Source organism: Orcinus orca, chromosome 2 (assembly GCF_937001465.1).
Source record: "Orcinus orca chromosome 2, mOrcOrc1.1, whole genome shotgun sequence".
Classification (NCBI taxonomy): Eukaryota; Metazoa; Chordata; class Mammalia; order Artiodactyla; family Delphinidae; genus Orcinus; species Orcinus orca.
In genome coordinates this window covers 116,960,767-116,982,823 of record NC_064560.1, presented here as the reverse complement: position 1 = coordinate 116,982,823, position 22,057 = coordinate 116,960,767, and the positions used below count along the sequence as shown (strand labels likewise).

At 42.2% G+C, this 22,057-nt stretch overlaps 1 protein-coding gene across 4 annotated transcripts in view; it reads right to left on the bottom strand.

The window, feature by feature from the left end:
• INO80 (INO80 complex ATPase subunit) overlaps positions 1 to 22,057 on the bottom strand; it is a 123,546-nt gene that overhangs the window by 4,902 nt on the left and 96,587 nt on the right. For 2 of the 4 annotated variants that reach the window (XM_004273978.3, XM_049706977.1), the window contains 7 exons: positions 21,564 to 21,658; positions 15,389 to 15,461; positions 4,822 to 4,980; positions 4,084 to 4,186; positions 3,183 to 3,271; positions 903 to 1,058; positions 439 to 598 (listed from right to left, as the gene is read on the bottom strand). In XM_004273978.3, the coding sequence (XP_004274026.1) occupies positions 439 to 598; positions 903 to 1,058; positions 3,183 to 3,271; positions 4,084 to 4,186; positions 4,822 to 4,980; positions 15,389 to 15,461; positions 21,564 to 21,658 (835 nt within the window). The remainder of the gene's footprint in view (positions 1 to 438; positions 599 to 902; positions 1,059 to 3,182; positions 3,272 to 4,083; positions 4,187 to 4,821; positions 4,981 to 15,388; positions 15,462 to 21,563; positions 21,659 to 22,057) is intronic. The other 2 variants (XM_033435765.2, XM_033435766.2) reach the window with 2 other exon arrangements.

Below are 22,057 nucleotides of genomic sequence, written 5' to 3'. Positions count from 1 at the left end.
TCTTCCCGGACCAGGGCTCGAACCCGTGTCCCTGCACTGGCAGGCGGATTCTTAACTGCTGCACCACCAGGGAAGTCCCTACTTCCAGGTTTTAAACTTAGAAGTCCTCAAGAAATAGCAGCAACACTGGGCCCCACAGAACAAAGTGAGGAAAGGCCTGGAAAAGCTAACTATAATTAAAAACTGGCAAAAATAAGGGTGAAACATGAAAGACAGGAATGGCTAGAAAACAAAGAAGTTTGAAATCTTTATGAAGTTCTTATTTTACATTCCCTAAACCTTCTCATTCTCCCTTTCACTTGAATTGACTAATGAAAGAATGAGGCTACCAATTCTTTTTGCTCTACTCCACTCTTCTTTAAAGAAAGTAGAAAACGGCATTATCCAAGAAGGAATCAGGACCTCACCCAAGCTGTATGGGACAGCAGCATCACTTACCGTTCACAGTGTCTGACACGGAGCCCGTTATGGAAGCAGGAGAGTTGGTGGCTCGAGACTGAGGGGCTGAGGAGGCTGGGTCATCCACAATGACCAGCATGTCACTGCTGCTCTCGTCGGGGGGAATAGAGCCGGTGTGCAGCTCACTGCTGATGGAGATCTAGAGGCAAAAGGGTCATGATCACCCCCCCTCCTAGCACCCGCAGCCCATGGCCCTCGTGCCTACATCAGTACGTGCTTCTCAGGTCTCACCACCATTTGCCTCTCCTGCCTGGCTTCACTCCTGAGAGTTAGACCCCCTGCTTTGGCTCCAAAGAAGGCAGCCTGTCCTCACTTGCTTTTCTTCCCATGGATTCCACATGTAACCCCTTCTACAAGGCAGGAGAACTCCTGGAAAAGCAAAGGCTACCAGGTCAGGACACAGTCCCCACTGCTGTGATGAAGGCATCTAAAAGGAGCCTCACCTCACTGAAAGGGCTGGGCATGGCTGAGTCCACACTAATGAAGGAGTCATCCCCGTCTGCAGAGAGGTTGGAGTTATCAGCCGAAGGAACAAATGGGATCACTAGGTTCACACCCTCCTTTCTCCTTTTCCCATCCAATTCATCTTCCTTTTTCTTCTGGGAACACACAAATCAAGAAATATGGAAAAAGGATGAGGATAGGCACCAAGAGAAAAGTGGGGTTGGAGAAGAAAGTGATGACAGAAATTTGACTCTTTGTAAAGTTCTAGGTTTCATTTTATTCAATTAGCATATTATTAAAGGAAGAAAAAATCCTAAGGAAGGAGGAAAGGGATGGCTTAGTAAGAGTTTATGCATATTCTGGCACAATAATACAGAGTTGAAAGGCCAGTCACACTGAACTGAAGCTGTGCCAAACCTAATCCTCACAGGGCGGGGTGCATGGTCAGCTTCCAGCATGGCCAAGCTGCAGCACTTCTCAGGGGCTGAACTGATGCAGCCCCACAAGAGGGAGGGCCCGTGCTCTTAGTATATTTTCCGCACATCTGTTTTCACTCTGCCTTCTTTTTAAATATGTATAAGGGGAATGAAGGTTCTTATTACACATAAGGAATACTGAAGTGGCTTTTCATTATTTCCTCAATTTACGCTTAAAGACTGAGCGACTAAGCTACACTAAACAGTTCTAGAGCCAAGTTCAGGAGGGCTTTGTCACAGATGAGAGATGTGGAAGAACAGAAAGTGCTTAGAAAATTCTGGGGATCACACCCATCCACTGCACCTAACGGCATTTGTATCTAGACCTATATTAGGGTTAATACGGTATGTCTTTGTGTAGTTTATATTATCACTGGGTATTTATCTGAAACTTCTTATTCAGAGTAGGGATGGCACCTGATGCAAACTCAGTAAATCCTACAATGTCCTGTTGAAGAAAATCACCCTTTCTTCTTTGCTATTGTTTCTGAATAGTAGTAAGCAATGGGTTAGAAATTTGAAAGTGGAGTCATAAAAGAGAACCTGAGAACATGGGTAGAAATAGCAGCCCAGACTAGGAAGAACGTGAGCCTTCATTCCTAAGATTTTTTTTCAACTCTGTAAATATAGTGAGTACCAAGGGCATCCTTCAGGCTAGAAATAGTTCTGCTTAGCAGAAGGTACAATCGAGGGTGTGGATTGAGCTGGTGTGTCTATCAGAAGATGAACATATAATATAGACAGGCTCCTAGGCTGCTGACCATCAGGGCCATACAGCCAAAGGGACACGAGGCCCTATACAAGCTTGCATAAGAGGAAGAAGTGGACCTCTACTTAAAGCACAACCAGCTTTAACATGTGACTAGACAACATGCTTCAGACAAACCAAACAGTCCAGGGAAATGATACATGGACAAATGTCTCACTTGAGGGCCCAGAGCTATGGCAATGTCTGAATTTCAGCACAACCCAAAGGTAAGCCAAACCCACCAGAAGAAATTAGGAGCCACTTTCTGGAAGGTAATAAAATGGTTTCAAACCAACAGCCTTTATTTATTTATTTTTAAATTAATTAACTAATTATTTATTTGTTCAAACCAACAGTCTTTAGGCATGGTAAGTCTGGGAACCTAGTCAGAACTAATGGGCTGACTCCTGAAACAAGAGTAAGTCCTGGAGACCTCATTTCTGATTTATGTATCAGTAAAGATCAGGGGTAAGGATTACTGATATACTTTGGTAGAAACAGCAAGACAGGGAGAAATGTAGGGGAACTACATCCCACTTTGCAGCTAGCCTGGTGGGCTCAAGTAGGAAATGTCAGAAGGGAGACAAAAACAACTCAAATCCTTGGCATGAATTGGAGAAAAAGATGAACAGACTGGCCAACGATTTATTTTTCCAGTAGTAGATGACAATGAATGGTGCACTAGCAGAACTATGGCAGAAAGACTGGATCTAATGACCTCTTAGGTCCCTTCTAAGATTCTACGGAATCTAATAATGTAACATCCATCTTACATTTATTAGACTTATGCTTTTTAACAGTCCCAACAAATGGTGTCCATAATTACATGTAACCACAGACACATGTAATTATGTCTGTGTGGGGAGTACAGTTCTACCAAGGCTGCATTTCTCCTGCTTGATTCTCTATCAGGACAGAACTGCTGTATAGCACACGTAGATGGAGCTGGACACCAACCAGTAACCAAGACGACAAGCCTGTACCCTGAAGACTCTTCTGTAAGGACCACTCTGCACCCCCATCAGTCCCTGTCCACCACCCCAAACTTGACATACCTTCTCTGCGTATTTTTCCCGCTTGCGCTTGCGCTCTTTAACTCGGTTGGTTTCCTCCTGCTGCCGTTTCTCTTCTTGTCGGAGTCTCACTGTCAAGAAAATTTTAAAAAGATCTGATGAAGTATCTGTGGCAATCCTAATCCTCATTCTCTGAAATTAAGGTGGCCATATTCTTTTATATTTATGATTGAAGGTATGACTTCTATCCATCTAAGGCAGATAACTGGTGGTTTTCTAACTTGGAAAATGAACAGAGTTCCTTGGATTCTTAACAGTTTTGGGGTTCAAATCACGATTCAGTGACACTGTCATGGGCCTTTCCTTGCCTTTTATTCTTTTTCCTTTTCTTTTCAGTCTTTTAATATCTCTGCATTGCACAGAGTCCTGAAAGGTTTTTAGAAGGTGGTGGCAAATGTGAGCCCCATAAGAAAGGTGCTTCATCACATTTTCTGATGTGATGCTGTCGAAGTCCTCAGAGGTTTACAAGGTAAGTCTGAAACTGAAACCCATTGTTCTCAAAAGCCAGAAGTACTGGGAGAAGCGTTTGTATGTTACATACAGCAGTGTGCTTTTCCAACTTTTCCATAGAAACATTTCTCTGGATAGAACAGAGTAAATTCATTACTGCTGAGGTGTCAAGGGATATAGCCTTCCTGGTACCCATTTATTTGAAGTCATATTACTCTAACAATACACACGAATTTTTCCTTCTACTCCATAATACATCCTTCTTTGGGTTTTAATATAAAATATTAACCAAAAAAAAGTTTCTCCCCAGACAGTCTTTGGCTTTGCCTCCCCTTGGCACAGTCAAGGGCGCCTTTCATTTCCAGAAGAGTGGAGCTAAAGAAACATCTCTGTAAGGAGGAGAGAGCGTTAATAAGAGGTCTAGAGTACATACATTTCTTCTCCAATTCTTCATCGTCTAGAAGAAGGCTAACCACCTCTTTGGGTTTCAAGGTATCCGGTTTGAAGTTTCCACCAGAAATCACCATCCGCTGAATCTGAATATCAAAGCAGATCAAAAACCACCACCATCAGGCATCCATTCCCTTATGACAAATATTCAGAAAGAAAGAAACATCTTTCTTAATCTGTTCTCTGGTGAGGCCCCTGGATTTCCTACTTCTTTTTCATTCGTGTGACTGGCTCATCCAGGTCATTTGTCCAACAGAAAGGAGAACTTCTTTGCTTGCAACTGTTAATTGATAGCTATAAGGTCCAATAATACTGAATCAAGAAGGAAAAGAACCCCAAATAATCATTTCTTTAGAAACCAGCAAATTTGTCACACAACTCAGAGGCCGGTCACACTGAGAGTACTAGGGTGAGAGCAAACGCCATTCCTTCTTCCCCTGAATGTGAAACCATGTCAAATAGGAAAAGGCCATGACTTGGGGTCCTCTTCACATGAACAACAGCTGAATGTAGGTTGTAGACACCATTCTGGTAGAAAAGGAGTAAGGAATGGCCAGGGCAGTAGACTGCTTTTGTATGGGACCTCATTTTATTTTCTATTCACAAGAAATTTTAGTGCTTTCATGACCAACGAAAGCCAAGTCAGTCTTAGTCTTAGTCCAGTCAATGTGGCTGGACTATTTTCTCTACCAGCACAATACTTCCTTTGCCTTCTGCTTACCTCACTCTTCTCCTTGGCTCGCTGCAGAATGCGTTCTTCAATGGTGCCCTTACAGATGAGTCGGTACACGGTAACCTGCTTTGTCTGCCCCAAGCGGTGGGCCCTGTCCATGGCCTGCTGGTCCACTGTGGGGTTCCAATCGCTATCATAAAAAATCACCTGCATAGGCAGGACAAGAATACAGCAAAAATGAGGCACTCTCAGGGCAATACTAGGAATTCTGACAGCAACCCAGCCACTCATCTATTTCAATAGTCTGATGCCAGATTTTTTTCTACGATATAAAGATGAACAGGTATCTATCTACTCATAAAACCAAGCCATTCCCTCATCTGCCCTGGGCAAAAGAGACATACTCTGAGCGTTTTTCAGGGTTTTCATTTAAAAAGAGGGAGTGGCAACAATATTAATAGTTAACACTCAGGGCTTACTATTTGCCAGTCATTGTACTATGTGCTTTATGTGTATTAACTCACTTAAATCCCACTACCACTATGATTTAGGTACTATTTAAAACCCCCTTTTTATAGATGAGGAAACTGAGACACAGAGGAATAAGAGATTTTATCCAAGATCACACCGCCTAAATAAGCAGTGGGCCTGGGATGTGAGGGATGTGAAAGCCTTCTCTTTAACCCTAGGCCTACCTTGTAAGAGGCAGACATGGCTTTCCTGGCATTCTCAGGTTCTCATTAACAGGGTCAATTCCTGTCTCTTGAATTCCAGGCAAGAAATGTTTAAAGGGTTCTCTGGAAGTTACTTCTAGTTTGCTAAACAGCAAACACAAACAACAACAAAATGTACTCCCCCCTCCCCTGCCCCACCAGTGATCCTAAAACCAACAGACTCCTGGGTCCTCAGCCCTGAGGCTACTATCAATACAGTAGACCTCCTAAAAGAATGCCAGTTCAAAATGACCCCTATCTCTCATGCGTCCTCCTCTACATTCAACCAGGTCACCAAATCCAGCCAGTGCTTCTTCAGAAACAAACCTATCCTTTCTACAGTCCACTGTCCTCCTTGACCAGGCCCTCACCACCTACATCTGGCTCACTAATGTTTCTAGACCAGCAGGCTTCTGAGATCTGTCTCTTTCTTCTTCAGTCTACTTGGGGTACCACTGGAGACCATTCCATCTCTCTGTCGATTATGCTGTTACACACCAAGTCCAAGCTCCCCTCAATAATCAGGTCCTGCTATACTAAGACAACTTCATTTTTATTCTTTCCTAATATAAAAGCACCCCTTCCCTTTTGTCAGATAGGTCTCTTTGGTATCCCTCACTTATATTACGTTTGTTTGTACTACTTCTTGCTTAAGCTGATTTTCTGACTAACAATCAATCCTTCAACTCTTCTCTGTTGATTAAGGTTCAGTTTAAGCTTCACCACTTTCAGGAAGACCTCCCTGATTTCTCTTGCCTGTAACAACGTCTCCTTTTCCTATTCCTCATGAATTCCTATTAGAAGTAACACTGGCTGAAACCTTTTGAGCACTTAAAACAGATGTGCATACATATCTCACTAAATTTTCAAAAAAACCTTATGTATTTCCTTCATCTTACAAATTAGGAAGAGACTGGCCTGAGTTCACAATCCTAATAGTCTCCTTCCGCAACGTGCACTATTAGCAAAATGTTGCATCACCTATCCTGGTCCAAGTTCCCACTTAACTGCTACCTTCTAAAGGTGACCAATTGTTTTGTGTGTATTACATATTTTAAAAATCTTCCTGTCTAGTCTTATTTGAGGACAGACACCATCCACCAGTACAAAGTAGAATTCTACAAATATTAGTCAATTGATACTAGAATCTCTAAGGTGTGATCAAAACTAGATAGAGCCTTAAAATGTAGGCTGGGGCTTCTCTGGTGGCGCAGTGGTTGAGAGTCCGCCTGCTGATGCAGGGTACACGGGTTTGTGCCCCGGTCTGGGAAGATCCCACATGCCGTGGAGCAGCTGGGCCTGTGAGCCATGGCCACTGAGCCTGCGCGTCCGGAGCCTGTGCTCTGCAACGGGAGAGGCCACAACAGTGAGAGGCCCGCGTACCGCAAAAAAAAAAAAAAAAAAAAAAAAAATGTAGGCTGAAGAGTGATTGATTTCTCTTGACACTGTTCCTCTAGATGCTTTTTCCCTTGCTTAACACCATTCCTAAGTAATTTATTTTCTCATTTAAAAATGGAAGCAATTCTTCTGCCATTTTCTTCAGAATTCACTTGAGGTAAAGATGGATAAAAGGCATCAGTATTTTCAATGCGCTTGCCTCTACTAATAAGGACCCCCACTGGCTCTTTCTTCTGGCGCTCCTTTTGTCTTGCTTTCATATGAGGTATAATCCCTCAGTTTTTATAGTGTAGGTTAGAATCCTTGAGGAAAAAATTACAAACTGCCTGCCAAAGAAAGAAAATCATTATGAAAGCTTATTGTTAATCCACAGTGTCCACAGATCTAGGATTTGGAAGTACACAATGTTTGTCACTTGTAGAGGAGTTTAGCCACAGGATATTCTGAGCTTCAACAGGATATGAAAAATTTTAGAAAATTCAGTTTAAACTTTCAGGGAGAACAAAGGAAGAGAAGACAGAGTTAATGAAAATGAGACCTCTGGACTTCCCTGGTGGCGCAGTGGATTCCGGGAAGATCCCACATGTCATGGAGCAACTAAGTCCGTACGCCACAACTACTGATCCTGCACTCTAGAGCCCACAAGCCACAACTACTGAGCCCACATGCCACAACTACTGAAGCCCGTGCACCTAGAGCCTGTGCTCCACAACAAGCCCCCCTTGCCACAACTAGAGAAAGCCTTTGCGCAGCAACGAAGACCCAACGCAGCCAAAAATAAAATTGATCTTTAAAAAAAAAAAAGAAAAGGAGACCTCCAATTGGACTGGGGGGGAGGGTCATTATTTGCCCAACATACCTAACATGACCTACATATGTGGAAAATGAGAGTTGATGTCACATCCCAAAGATAGTACCTTAGTAGTCCAAGCCTCAGGCAATGGTTCAGCATGAATTCATAATGGGGAATCCTATATTATGAATCATTTCATAGGTGTTTCCTCCATATTTACATTTTCTTCCTGGAAGTCTCAGTGGCAACCAAACCTGATTCAACTTGGGTTCTTTTGAGATCATAAACAATAAGATTAAAGCCTAAGAGATAGGCTTGCAATTTAAAGTCCCCCCTTCCCCCAATTTAGTGGCTATCTATCATTCAAATGGATTAAAAGAGGTGAGGAACTGGGGAGAAAGAGAGAATAAAATAAGATTCTACTTAACCCTATCCAATAAGCTATTGATGTTTAAAAAAAAAAAAAAAAAGAAAGATTCTACTTAGAAAAAGACCCAGGGAAAAAGAATATGAAATATGTGTAAGCTAGTGGGTTAAGATAAGAACAGAGAGAACTAAAAACCAAGTTCGATGTATGGTTATTATCTAACTTGACAATAAAATGAACACTGAATCAACCATGACATGAACTCAGGGAGAGGGAGTCAGGGGAGACCATGCCCATTAGAATAGGACAGAGATGACATCTTTGTTTATGGAGCTCAGTGAGACATTCTAGAGAAAATAACAATTAAAGAACTACAACAGCTGACTTAACTAGGAAACATTAAAGCTAGTCAGTCCACAATGTGTGGCCCAACAATGACTAAGGGGAAATAAATTACTTGTCAGCACCTTTATGAAGTTGTAAACACCAAGCTGGGCGGGCACTGGGAGGGGAAGCAAGGGAAGAAGGTGGGAGCTGAGATGGGGTGGAGGCGCCTGGCTATACAGGTCAATAACAGGGAGTTTCAGGGGATGAGGGAGTGAAATGGAAAACAGGAAAATTTAGAGGAACAACTGGAAAAAGCTGACCAACACTTGGAGGGTGGAACTCACTCTTTTTTTCCCCAAGAGAACAGGTGGAAGTTCAGTCCCTTGGGAGGGCTGAAAGCTGCCCCATGTTGTCTCACAGGACATAAGACTTCTCACACTGTTACTAAGGGACAAAAGCTCTTCAATCTCTCTCTACACATAAACATTTAAAACAGATCTCACACAAACAAAACCAACAGTGCAGTTTATAACAATTTCTCACTAAACAATGTCAAATGCAAAGAGATCCCTACTCCAAGAAGAATACACAAAGAACAACACAGGCAGTGAGGGGCAGTTGCCATTAATTTCATGCTAAAATCATGTTTTTACTAACAGAGTGAGCCAGACATAATCCCAATGTTTACAAATACACGTTTATAAATGCACTCTCAATCATAAAACATTAAGTTTTTCCTGACATTTTAGGCAGACTAACCTCTTCCTTGTCCATAAATGGTTCTGGGGATCTTCCAAAGCTGAACAAATCTCAGAACAAAGGAAAAATGCCAGGCAAGCAATTAAGCTTATTGTTTCTCTAATAATACACACACAGCAAGTATAACTTAACTCCACACAAAGCTTTATCTAGCAACTCATTTAAATCTTTTATTTTATTTACTTATTTTTGGCTACATAGGGTCTTCGTTGCTGTGCGCGGGCTTTCTCTAGTTGCAGTGAGCGGGGGCTACTCTTTGTTGTGGTGCGCAGGCTTCTCATTGCGGTACCTTCTCTTGTTGCGGTGCGTGGGCTTCAGTAGTTGTGGCACACAGGTTCTAAAGCACAAGCTCAGTAGTTGTGGCGCACGGACTTAGTTGCTCCGCGGCATGTGGGATCTTCCCGGACCAGGGCTCGAGCCTGTCTCTCTTGCATTGGCAGCTGGATTCTTAACCACTGCGCCAGCAGGGAAGCCCACTCATTTCAATCCTGTGGTCTCATTTCTTCTGAGTATTCCAGGAGGTTCTAATTTATGAGTCCCTCAGCCCTCCCCTCAAAATTAAATGTAAATTATTTTGGAATTGGGGACTCAGAATATTCAGAGCCTCTCTCTACGCCCCAGGATATAAAGAGAATTCCTACTTCTACTCCTCTAGCTATGGGGTTAGGGGCCTACTTTGGTTCTTTCTGACTGGCAGGACCAGCTTACCTGCATAAGGCAAACTGTGAAAACCAGAAGCATGATGCAGATCTGCCCCACTCAAACCTGCTTATTTTTTGGCCATTTAAATGAATGACTAGGTGAACTATTCCTTAAGAAACCATAGGCCAAACCTGACATAGGCAGGCTGAGAAGAAGGGAAAGATATTTTAATCAAATGAACCAATGCTAGGCCTCCCCAGGTGACCTCATCCAGCTCCATGGCCTTAAATGTTATCTATGACCTGATGATTCCAAAAGACATCTTGAGCCTCAAACTTTCTCCTAAATTCCATGCTCTACCACCTGGGTGACAATGCCACTTAGTGTCTGGTTAAGAGTCTTGAACTTAAAAAACCCCAAACCAAACTCTTGATTTCCCCTCTCAAACCCGTTCCTCCCCACACCTTCCCCTTAACCAGTCGTTGGTATCTCCATCATTCCAGTTGCTCAGGTTGAACACCTTGGAGTTCTCCTTGATCCACATGATCCACATCCAATCTAGTAGTAAACGCCATTGGCTGTACCTTAAAACTACATGCAGATTCCAATTACTTCTCATCACCTCCACTGCTTCAATCCTTGTCCAAGTCACCATCGTCTTGTGTCTAATTCCTAACTGAACTTCCTGCTTCTACTTCCTTCCCTATAGTCTTCTCCACCCCACCCCCCTGAAGCCAGAAGGACACATTTAAGCTCAAGCTAAAGTTCTTCCTCTGTTCAAGTTCTTCCAGTAGCCTCCCACCTCAAAATCCTAACCATGGCCTATTAAGCCCCACACAATCTGCTTCTGCCACTCATTTTATACCACTCTGCCCTCATTCATTCTGTCACACCTACAAAGGGCTTGCTTCATTGCTTGATTATGCCAAGGATGTTCTCACCTCAGGGCTTTGTTCTGTACTTATCTCCTTTCCCTGGAATGCTATTCTTTTCTGCCAGATGCATAACTGGCTTGCTTTTCTCACTTTCTTCAGATCTTGGTTCAAATGTCACCTTATCAGAGAGGCTTTACCAGCCCATATAAAACAGCAACCCCTGACCTTGAATTGGGTTTTGAAAAACAATCAGAAAGGGCTTCCCTGGTGGCGCAGTGGTTGAGAGTCCGCCTGCCGATGCAGGGGACAGGGGTTCGTGCCCGGGTCTGGGAAGATCCCACATGCCGCGGATCGGCTAGGCCCGTGAGCCATGGCCACTGAGCCTGCGCGCCTGGAGCCTGTGCTCCGCAACGGGAGAGGCCACAGGAGTGAGAGGCCCACGTACCGCAAAAAAAACAATCAGAAGTTTACCAGGTGGAAGAAGACAAAGTGCCCAGGACAAAGATCTATAATGAGGGAGCTGTTAATGTAATATTATGATACAGTATGGTGGGTTCAGGAAACAAGTCAATTGTTATTACCAGAACATAATTTTTTTTTGTTTTTTTCTTTGAAAAATGACGTCTTTGTTTCTGGACAATGCACGCTTTTCTTTAACGATTAAAGCACATGTATAATATATGTTTGAGGCCACAAAACAGGCTGTTGTAGTTAGCACAGAAATCAGGTCAGAGCCAGAATGATTTCCCTGTACCCCAATATGGGAACACTTCTTTCATCCCATCCATCCGTCCGTGCGTCCGTCCATCCATCCATCCATCCACTGGACCACTGGAAGTCACAGGCCACAGGCCCTTCAGAGAGCACCGGACACAGCTTTCACCTGTACCTGCCAAGAGCCAAAGGGCACTCCAGATCCCTAGAGCCTAACAGACCCAACCCTTAGCAAACCTGCTAGTCACTGTGAAGTCAGCCCCCCACCCCACCCCCACCCCACCCCCAGCCCATGCCCCACGCTCACACAGTTGGAGGGCTGGCTTCAACTCTGGTGAGCTGGTTTGGGACTGGAAAGGAGGGAGAGAGCAGAGGGAGATGGTGGGAAGTAGGGAGGGTGCACCAGCCTTCCCCTCCTCAGGTTACTGACGTCCCGGATCTCAGAGTCCGTGTCGCCGTCTTTGACCCACTGCCCCCACACTGATGGCTGGACCTGGTGGCAAGACGCCAAGTGGACCCAAATCCGGATCTAGGTGGGAGGTGATGGACTTCATCGTATGGAGAAAGGGGGGTGGGTTGGAATCTGGTGCCTGGTGAGGTGGCGAGTGGCAATGAAGATCTCCGAGTCCCCCCTCAAAATGATGGTTGCGTCGCCAGGAAATCCACCGACCCCGAGAGAGAGCAGTACCTCCCCCTAGACATAGGCAGAGGCGGCCCATGCCCTGGCGCCACACTGGGCAGATTCTCACTCTCCCAGTGCCTTGCAGGCAACTGTTGAAAGCCCCTTCTTTTCTCCATTCTTCCATGCTAGGCCCCCAACCTCTCCCCGCCTCTGGAACATAAATTTTGGAAGGAGTAACAGTCTGGCAATTAGGCTGGAAAGGGAGATAAAGGCCACAAAAATGAAGGGCCTTGTATGTGTAAAAGAGCTTATACTTTATCTTGTAGATGACAGAGACTCCCTGAAGAGTTTTAAGCCAGGGAGTAGCATGGTTAATAAAGGGTATAAAAACTAACAGAGGAGGTATGGGGCTAGGGACTGAGACTGGAGTCCAAAAAGATCAGCTAGCAGAAAGTGATGAATCTTGTACTCACATTAAGAGTAAGACTAATTGGGCCCACTGCTGCCAACTCCTAGGCAGCTGTCAGAGAGTTCTCTTTAACCTGGGAGAGAACTTTCACTTTGCTGAATTGAATCTGTGTCTGGGTCAGTTCCTACGTGCTCCTCCCTCTGTTTCAAATATGCACTGGCGGGACTTCCCTGCTGGCGCACTGGTTAAGAATCTGCCTGCCAATGCAGGGGACACGGGTTTGATCCTTGGTCCAGGAAGATTCCACATGCCGCGGAGCAACTAAGCCCGTGTGCCACAACTACTGAGCCTGAGCTCTAGAACCCGCGAGCCACAATTAATGAGCCCGCGCACTGCAACTACTGAAGCCTGAACACCTAGAGCCCGTGCTCTGCAGCTTATTCAGGTAAGCTGGTCCTGCCAGTCAGAAAGAAGCCACCGCAATAAGAAGCCCGCGCACCACAATGAACAGTAGCCCTTGCTTGCCGCAACTAGGAAAAGCCCACACACATCAACGAAGACCCAACACAGCCAAAAAAACAAAACAAAACAAAAAATATGCATTGGCTTCACTCAGCTGGAGTAAAGCTTGGGATGTGAAGGGGGGTGCCGTGGGGCCTTCCAGACTACATAAATGTAATGACTGAGACCACCCACATGCTAAACAGTGTCTCAAGACCCCTAAAGGAACTAAATAACTCATCCTCCAATCTGTGCCCAACTTCCCCCATTGGTCACCTCTTGGTATGAGGGAAGCACCCTGGTGCGGCAGGACTACCAGTCTTCACTCCTGGGTTCACGTCCTAGCTTGATCACCACCTGCCTGGCATTCTCACACAGGTACCTGGGCCTCTCTAAGGATAACTGTGCTTGGGATGTTGAGACAAAGGCTTCCCGGGGTCGGGGGTGGAGAGGAGGGGAAGCAGGAGACCCAGAGATAAACTCAGGCCCAGCTCCTGGGGGCTGTGCAGAGACACAGAAGAGGAATATCAACCAACCCTGGAGGGGAACAAAGGTGCCGGAGAAGAAGCTACTGCCCCCTGGGAAGCCCCTAAGAGTTTCCACCTCTCTTCCAGCCATGCCTCCAGGACACAGCAGGGCTGAACCAGTGCAAGGCTCTGGAGTATTTCCTCCCCAATCGGTTCTCCTCCTCCTCTGAGGCTCCCAATCCCCAACTCTGGCCCTTCAATTCACATCATGTGTGAATTTGTTTTCACCCGCCCTGGGAATCCAGAGCCTTCCCTGGACTCCCATCCCCAGCCTTCCCACAGCAGCAGAGCTGAGCACAGAGCCAGGCAGACAAGGCCTAGGGGAAAGGAGGGGTATTTGGGGCCCAGTATAAATAATGAAGTCCTGGACCTGGCTCTCTCATTTGGGGCTACAAGGGTCACAGGATCCCTGAGGGCTATTAATGTGCAGGCACTGGGGTCACATGTTTCTAGGTGACATTTCACAACCATGAGAGAAGGAAGGATTATTATATTCATTTTATTGAGGAGGAAACTATGGTTTAGAGCAGTCAAGCAACTGTTTCACTTTCACATAGTGAACAGCAGAGCTGGGATTCAAACCCAGGTCTCATTTCTCTAATTTGAAGAAACCCCAAAACTATGGAATCTGCCCTCTATCACCCACAAACTGACAACCAAAATAATTCATCAAAAAAAAAAAAGAGTATGACTAACTGGGACAGTATGCTTGAAAACTAGAGTAGAGAACCAAGGGGCAAAGAGAAAGGTTGCTGATATGACACCAAGTGAGCTACCTCATCAGAGAACCCACAAGAACAACACTACCACCAATGACTGCCTTCTCTTAAGATGACTGAGGCTGATGATGTGCACATAAGATACAGAATCTACCCAGTTATGCCTCCAGCAGTCCCCAGGCCCTGGAACCGTGTCCCAGCATGGTTAATTGGCTGAAGTGGTTTAGATGCCGAGGAAGGTACAGCTGAATCCTATGGTTGATATTCTACTTGGTGATGTTACAGAATCTGTTTTTCATTCTTGAAGGCAGGCAGTTCTACAGTGTAGCAGTTAACAAGGAGAAAGAATGAACACAGCCTAGAAGTGGAACCTGAGAAACATGGGATCTAGTTCCAGCTCTACTGTTGTGAATTTATTCAAGCTTCTTCACCTTTGTACTTCATTCATTTCTCCATGACCCTCCAGAGTTTGCATCCTCCTCATATTTGTGGGGATTCTGATGCTCTGTATTTCACAGAGAGGTACCGCAACAATCACATTAAATGACATTTGCAGAATCATGCCTTCTACAAAACAATTGCCCATTTATGCATTTTTATGTGTCAGGGTTACTGATATTGTTTTTAAATATATTTGTAACCTGGGAATAAATCTGAGATACAAAAGGAATGCTCTTTTCTTCTCCCTTTCAGATGCTGAAGTATTCCTCCAAGGAGATTGGGCATAAAAGGATAGATAATTTGATGGGATGTCTTTTTATTTTATTTTTTAAATCACCAATTTCATTGCTCTCCAACCATGTTTATAAGTTCGGGATACAAAAATATGAGTTTTTCCTATGATGGAATAATGCATAAGAGTAATGAAACAACTTTTTGATTTGTTCACTTATAGCTCCTAAAACAAACACATCTGGTTAGTTGAGTTGACTGGGTTTTTTTTTCCAGTTTGTTTATTCACTGACATATTCCAAGTGTTTAAAACACTATCAGACACATAGGAGGCATTTACTAAATATGTGTTGAATAAATGTGTAAGAAACTTAGAATAAGAGAAGGGAGAGAAAAGCCCAAAAGGAAAGCTGAAATGTTCCAGTTCCAGGCAAAGTGCCACTATTGTCTTTTAACACAACAAGAGACAAAGAAATAAAAAGTCTGTGACGTATAATAAAGGATAAGGCCAACCGAACAACATATTTATAGTAGAAAAACCACATATCCAGTGTATTTTTGTGCTCTTGTTACTTACTGTATCTGCCGCAGTCAGATTGATACCCAGTCCTCCAGCTCGTGTACTTAGCAGGAACACAAAAATGTCATTCCTGCAGAAGAGGGAGGGATATTTTAAGAGGAAAAAATGAAAAAGAAAAATGGCATGTGGCAAAAGAGAGGGATCTCCGGACGAAGAACAGTGTCTAGGCCTAGAAAGAGTTTTGGTGGTTACCCAGACCTGATCCAGGTTTCTCTGACACACTGTACAAAGGTGCTCTGTTGCTAAAATCAAACCATGGCAGTCACCTTCCAATTTGCAGATAAACTTTTGCTGCCCACTAATATTGACTGATAGGCAATATAATTATAAACATTTGGCAAATGTAACAGAAAAATATGCTATGGAAGTAGAGACCTCTCTTTCTGTAACAGTCATATTTTTAGCAAGTCAAACTATTCCCAGTTCATACAGAGGGGACAAATAAGTCAGTATCTCCTGGTGTTTCCCCAAAGAATCATGACTTCCAACAATCTGGGAACTAATGATTTTAACTCCAAAGCACTAAAATTCATATGAAGAAAGTTAGTCCCAGAAAAATGACCCGAGGTCAGGATTAAGACTCAGATTATGACTTCTAAGTATTACGTTGAAGTTAGGATCAATCCATGAAGACAGGCTGAAATTAAAGTACTTTTTGACAAATGCCAACATAATCCTTAACAGAAACAAGACAGTTTTCTCATTTTCCCTCTACATCCTACATCCTATTAAAGAAACCCAGAATTACAAATAAATCAGTAGGTGCCACTGTCATTCATTCAGGCAGCAAATATTCACTGAATATCTTCTAGGAACAAGGGCCATGCCAGATCACAAAGAGCAGTCTTCGACTGTAAGATTTATCTATGTATACACATACAACTAGGGGCTCGGTTTGAGCCCAGTTCCTGCAGATAACATAAATATATTTCAAGACTATCTTGCATTTTCATGTTCCTGCCACCTGAGGTTATTTTCCAGAACACTTCTAAGGGAAAGGGACTACCTTATACTGGTAAACAAACTTTACAGCCCTCTAAATCAAGCTGCTCACCCCCTTTCTCTATGACTATAATGAGGAATAAAAGTAGAAATTCATTTATATCAGTGTTATTCAAATTGCAGGTCACACCTATCATTGGTCAGGTCACCCCTATCATTGGTCATGAAATCAGTTTGGTGAGTCTGGACCACATAAATTAAAGAAAGAAATAGAACAGATTAGAAAATATTATAATACAACAAAGGTCATAAGGATAAGTACTGTTTTGTGATTTCAGATATGGTAGATATGTATTAAATCCCAACGTAAGATGAATTTTATTCTGTGGGTTCCAGTTTAAAAAAAAATAAAGAAAAAAGAAACACACTGGCATCAGGATGCTCTCATCCCTTGATGCTGTTCTTCCTTGGTAAAGTCACTTGGCTGCTAAAGGTCTGTTTCCTGTGCTATAAAATGAGGATGCTCTGAATATAGTTGAAGTGACTAAATGATGACATATCAATGTCAAACATGAATACCGGTGAAGGAACTATTCTGAAATAAGTATCCTGGTTAATCCCTAAGCTGGGTAGGTCCTAGTAGAAATCTGTCCATTAATTTGCTTTCAATTAAACACAGCTTTCCTAGAGGCAGACATGGATAACAGATCATGTTTGGAGGCTTCTTGTAGGGCATAATTCCAAAAGTATTGTACTCTCATGAAAGTTCTGCTCGTTTATCCTTGAATTTTATCATAAAGTTTAATATTTCAGAATTTTATCTATAAGATGTCATCTTTCACGGTTAAATCATAAAGGGCAAACCAGAAAGTTAAAAGGCATCTGCCAGTTTACAAACACATTTTCCCATAGATATGGGATGATATAAATGGAAGCTTGATACCTCACAGCCCATGGGAGAATATTTAACCACAATAAGGTTTCAAATAAAAATTGATGTAGCCTTCCAGGGCCATACTAATCTCTATAGAATAATCCTTCCCACTCTGGCCTTAGGAAGATTGCTCAGTCCCATACATCTCTCTTTCCTGCTCTGTGGACACAGAGGCAGGGGTCAGAGGCTTCTCTCCGATATCTGTGTAAGAGCTGATGGAGTCACCCGATGCCTAGGACGTCTTGTTGGTGTGGGGATGGGGGAACAGGGATGGCACAGGGAGGGAGACAGAAGGCAGCTGGGATCTATAGTAAAAGAGTAGAGGCAAAAAGATGGGTCATTTCCATAGTCTGGACAGTCAGAGAGGTAAGTCCCCAGATGTGGTAATCATTCACAAACAAGGACTATATACAGAAAAAAACACTAGAGAAAGGAATATAGATAAAAATAAATTAGAAGCAAAACTTAGAAACATTAACGGTGGAAAATGTTTTTTTGGGGATATTAATGATTTATTGAGAAGATGCTTTTAATGATGAGGTAGATGGTAAGTAGCAACGTTTGGCTGCATTCAGTGTAATTTCATCATACTGTAATGGAAAAATAAGGATTATGGGAACCCTGGGTGATTAAAAATCAAGGAAATTAGTGTCCATCCTGGATCACACTGTTGGATCATATGTAAACAAAAACACATCTAAACTGAACTGTTGAGAAGATCCTTTCTACTTAATAAATCTAGTATTGATAATGTGAATTAATGTTTTGGGAGCTGACTAAAAGGAAGAAAACAGAATCCCAGAAGGCAACATGATGGTCTGGGTGCCCTCTAGGGGCTATAAAGGAATCTCAACTCAGGATCTCTATTGGAAGGGGCCATAGAGACCAGGTTTCAGGGGGGTCTGTGAAGGAGCCTATGAAATCATGTAGCAAAGACATGCCTAAGTCTCACTCTTACTCTTCTTTAGTTAATGGCCCCTGAGGCTACTATGCAACAAAATACTCAAATAGTGCTAGGTACCTAGCTGACTGCAGTGAAGACTTGCTGAATGACTGAAAAAGAGCCAGAATTAAAGATACTGGAGCTTTATACTCTCACCAAGAAGGAAAAATCCACACTACACTCATTTTTTCTCATGTTTTCCAAATGGTCACCCGAGTAATCAGATAATCAGGGAGATCCATTTGGCAAACGTCATGGGGTAGGAGGAAGGGAAGCAAAGGCCAAGGCAACCCAGAGCAAAGACCTTGTGAATGGCTTCTAGGATCACGCACTGGTCACGTGTCCTGAATGTTGCCCAGTCAGGACATCCTGGCCAAACAGTCTTTAGTCTCAGTCAGACTCTTTCCTGGAAGGATCCCTCATAAATAAATCTTGTATAAAGGGAATGTAAATGGCTTTTTATAGGAGTTCTTGTTTACTCTGGCTGACCTTTGAGCCACAGGGCTTTCCAGTTGAAACTACAATTTTTTCTTTTGATGTCTTTTCATTAATAATAATGAAAATATTTGGCAAGTCATGCTTTTTTGTTTTCAAAAACACCTGTCTTTTTCTCTATATTGGGCTACTGTTGCCATTCAAATTTGTAAATTTAGATACCATTTGGAGGGACCTGCCTGACAAGCTCCTAATCAGCATAGGCACAGTTCAGATTCTACACGTGAGAGGTAGGAGATTATTTCCTAGCCACAATCCTAACTCTACCATCTAGCTCATGTGTAGGAAGGGAAGAAGACTTTAGTCTGTTTTTTCATTTTACCTAATATTAGATGCAGATGCAGGTGTTAAAATGATTGTTACTCAGTATCTAAATAAAACTCATTGCTCCCTAAGTAATTCTTAGAAGTTGTAGAATTTGGATGCTCAAGTAAGGTTTTCCAGGAAAGCAAAGAAACAAGATATTTACTAAGCAGATCTAGTATAATTTAATGGTGAAAATACCCTTCTTTTAAAGCTAAGCTTTTCAAGACTAATGTGTACTACTGTGATTGCCCAAGTAATCACAAGTTAAATAAGAGATTTTAGAAGTAGTAAATTAGATACATCTACTGATTTTTTCCACTAAAAGGTCACTGTAAAATGTGGTGAGCCCTGGATCTCACAGTCCAGTTTTCTGGGAATTGCTTCACCTAGAAGAAAAATTGTAGCTCTACAACTCAGAAGCCAAAACTGTTAGAAGTCAACATAATACAGCTCTGACTGTACTCTAAACCAGTAGAATTTTCTACAAAGCAATATGACAATATACAGTCTTAAACATTCATATTCCTTTACTCAATAATCTCTCTTGTTTGGATCTATATTAAGAAAATAATCTAAAATGATGACAAAGCTTTGTAAAAAAGATACTCAAGATTTTAACAACAGAAAGGTGGTATATCCAATGTAATGGAATATTGATCATTAAAAATAATGATTACAATGACTTTTTTAATGATATGTGAAGACCTTTATGATATACTGTTAAGTTGAAGAAATGAGGATACAGTCATCTCTACAATATGGTATCAACATATAAATCTAACTACATACACACATCAAAGACAAGAGGAATAAACCAAAATGTTAACAGTGATGGGATTGTGGGTGATTTTTACTTTCTTCATCAAATATTTCTCTAATTTTCCTCAACAGGCATTTTATATAATATACAATGGCCCCAACTGTTACTGGAAAAAAAAATTAGCTTTGCTATAAATGAGATTCTCAAATGTACAATATCAAACATATTAGTGGAAAAAAACACAAACAGTAATAGGCAAAAGATCTATTACTTAATGGCTTTTCTTCTAACACATAACTCATGCTGCCTCATACCAATGTGCCCAAACCACTTAAGTGCTGGCATTCCTGGAGAAAACATAGGCACCCTGGGGGAAACATACAGTCTATAGATCTTGTATGTAAGATTCTTGTCATTTGGAGCTCTGAAGGTTGGACTAGATAAGGACATAGTGAAATGTAATTCATTTGATTTCAAAATCAAGGAAAGATAAAGATCAGCTGGTAAACTTTTTTGGGGGTGGGGAGAGGTGCACACAGTATGGAGTGCTAGGAGGCACTACTATGATTATACATGTCTCACGCAAATAATTTAAGAATCGGTCGAAAGCTTCTGCTAGGTAAGAAGCTAAGTTAGGTCATCTACCACCTGCTTCAGGTAACAAACTAAAATAGGTCTAAAGTAGCTCTTCCCCTCCATTGTTGGTCAAACAGGCACCTGAATGCAGAAGTAGTTTCAACCTAGGAGTTATTGGTCTGAGTATATACTGCAAACCAAAACATCAGGATGTATCTCCTTACCCATGCAGTGTTATAAAGGACCGTGCAATAGCAAAAATTCTCAATCAGAGGATATTCTATGTTGAACTACGGATTTGTTTTATGCTGAAGTAAAACATGCTTTAAAACTGAAATGAAAGAAACTAAAAATTGCAACCTAAATACAAATGGCTATGTGCTTAATTTTCTACCCAAGAATTCCAAAGTTAAATATTAACAGACTACACAATTAAAGACCAAAAATTCAGAATTGTTCTGACTTACAGAACATTAAGATACTCTATTCCTTAGTTCTCCAGGTCTAAGGAAAATTAAGGGTGGAGTTCAGGAGACCTGTCACTAGCAGACGCCAGCTTTCTCCTTGGAGAGAGCAGTAAGCAGACCCTGCTTATTACAATGAGAACCTGCACTTGGGATAATTATGGCTCTGTAGGCCATCAGCATCCAGCAGGCAGTATTTGAAATTTCATAGGCTCATTATCAGGTGGGAGAAGTACTATAACTGAGAGCTGCCAGAGGAATAGATTGCACACTACTGCAATCTGTCATACTGCACTGTACTACTACAATATTAGAGGGAAAGCAGGAAAAAGGAGGTATTTTTCTTTAAACTTATACAAAATGAAATGGGTAAGCAAAAACAAAGAGAAAATCAACTGTAAGTCAATACCCAGAGACAGCCATTGTTAACATTTAGGAATATAGCCTTGTGGACTTTTTTCTATGTACATATTATTCACATAAGGATCCTGGTTCATACTCAGAAATCATTTCTTTTATTGCCCAAAGAACCAGGCACTGATTTGGCACTAAAATTACCAACTATTCATTTCCTCTCTCTTTCACAGACACACAAATCTAAACCACTATAAGCAGATATAGCTACCTCATAAAATAGCAGAAATTATATCATGATTGCTTAACAATCTGAGATGTGTTGGTCTTTCTTTTAACTCACCATCTCAACTAAAGGAAAATCAAATGACCATTTTTGTAATTCCTATTAACATTACCTGGTCTGAAAATCAGCAACCATGTCCCGCCTCTCTGAGATCTTGGATGAGCCATCAAGCCTCATGTAGGTATGCTTCCTGTAAACCACATATTCCTGCCAATCAGAGTAAAAAGATATAATAAGTTTGATACAAATTACTGCATTCTAATTTCCACAAGCATCTACCCACCTCATCCATATTGGGGGCAAGTCATTCTATCCAGAATGAGGAGAAAGCAATCTCAGAAGTACAGGAATTTGACTCGTAAATGAGTTTATTGTCAGCGTGCGAAAATAGAGGGTACCCTGAAGATTACAACAACTCTCAATTTCATCTTAGAAACTAATCTTATTCCTACAGATTTCTGTAGGTTTTGTAAAAAAACAAACTGAACAAAATGAAATCTGTAAACCAAAATGGCTTTTCAGTCACTAACCAGATGTCTCTCATGGCTATGGAATAGCCAGTTTTCTTTCAGCAACACCCACCCCAGTGGGTTTCTCTCTAGCAAA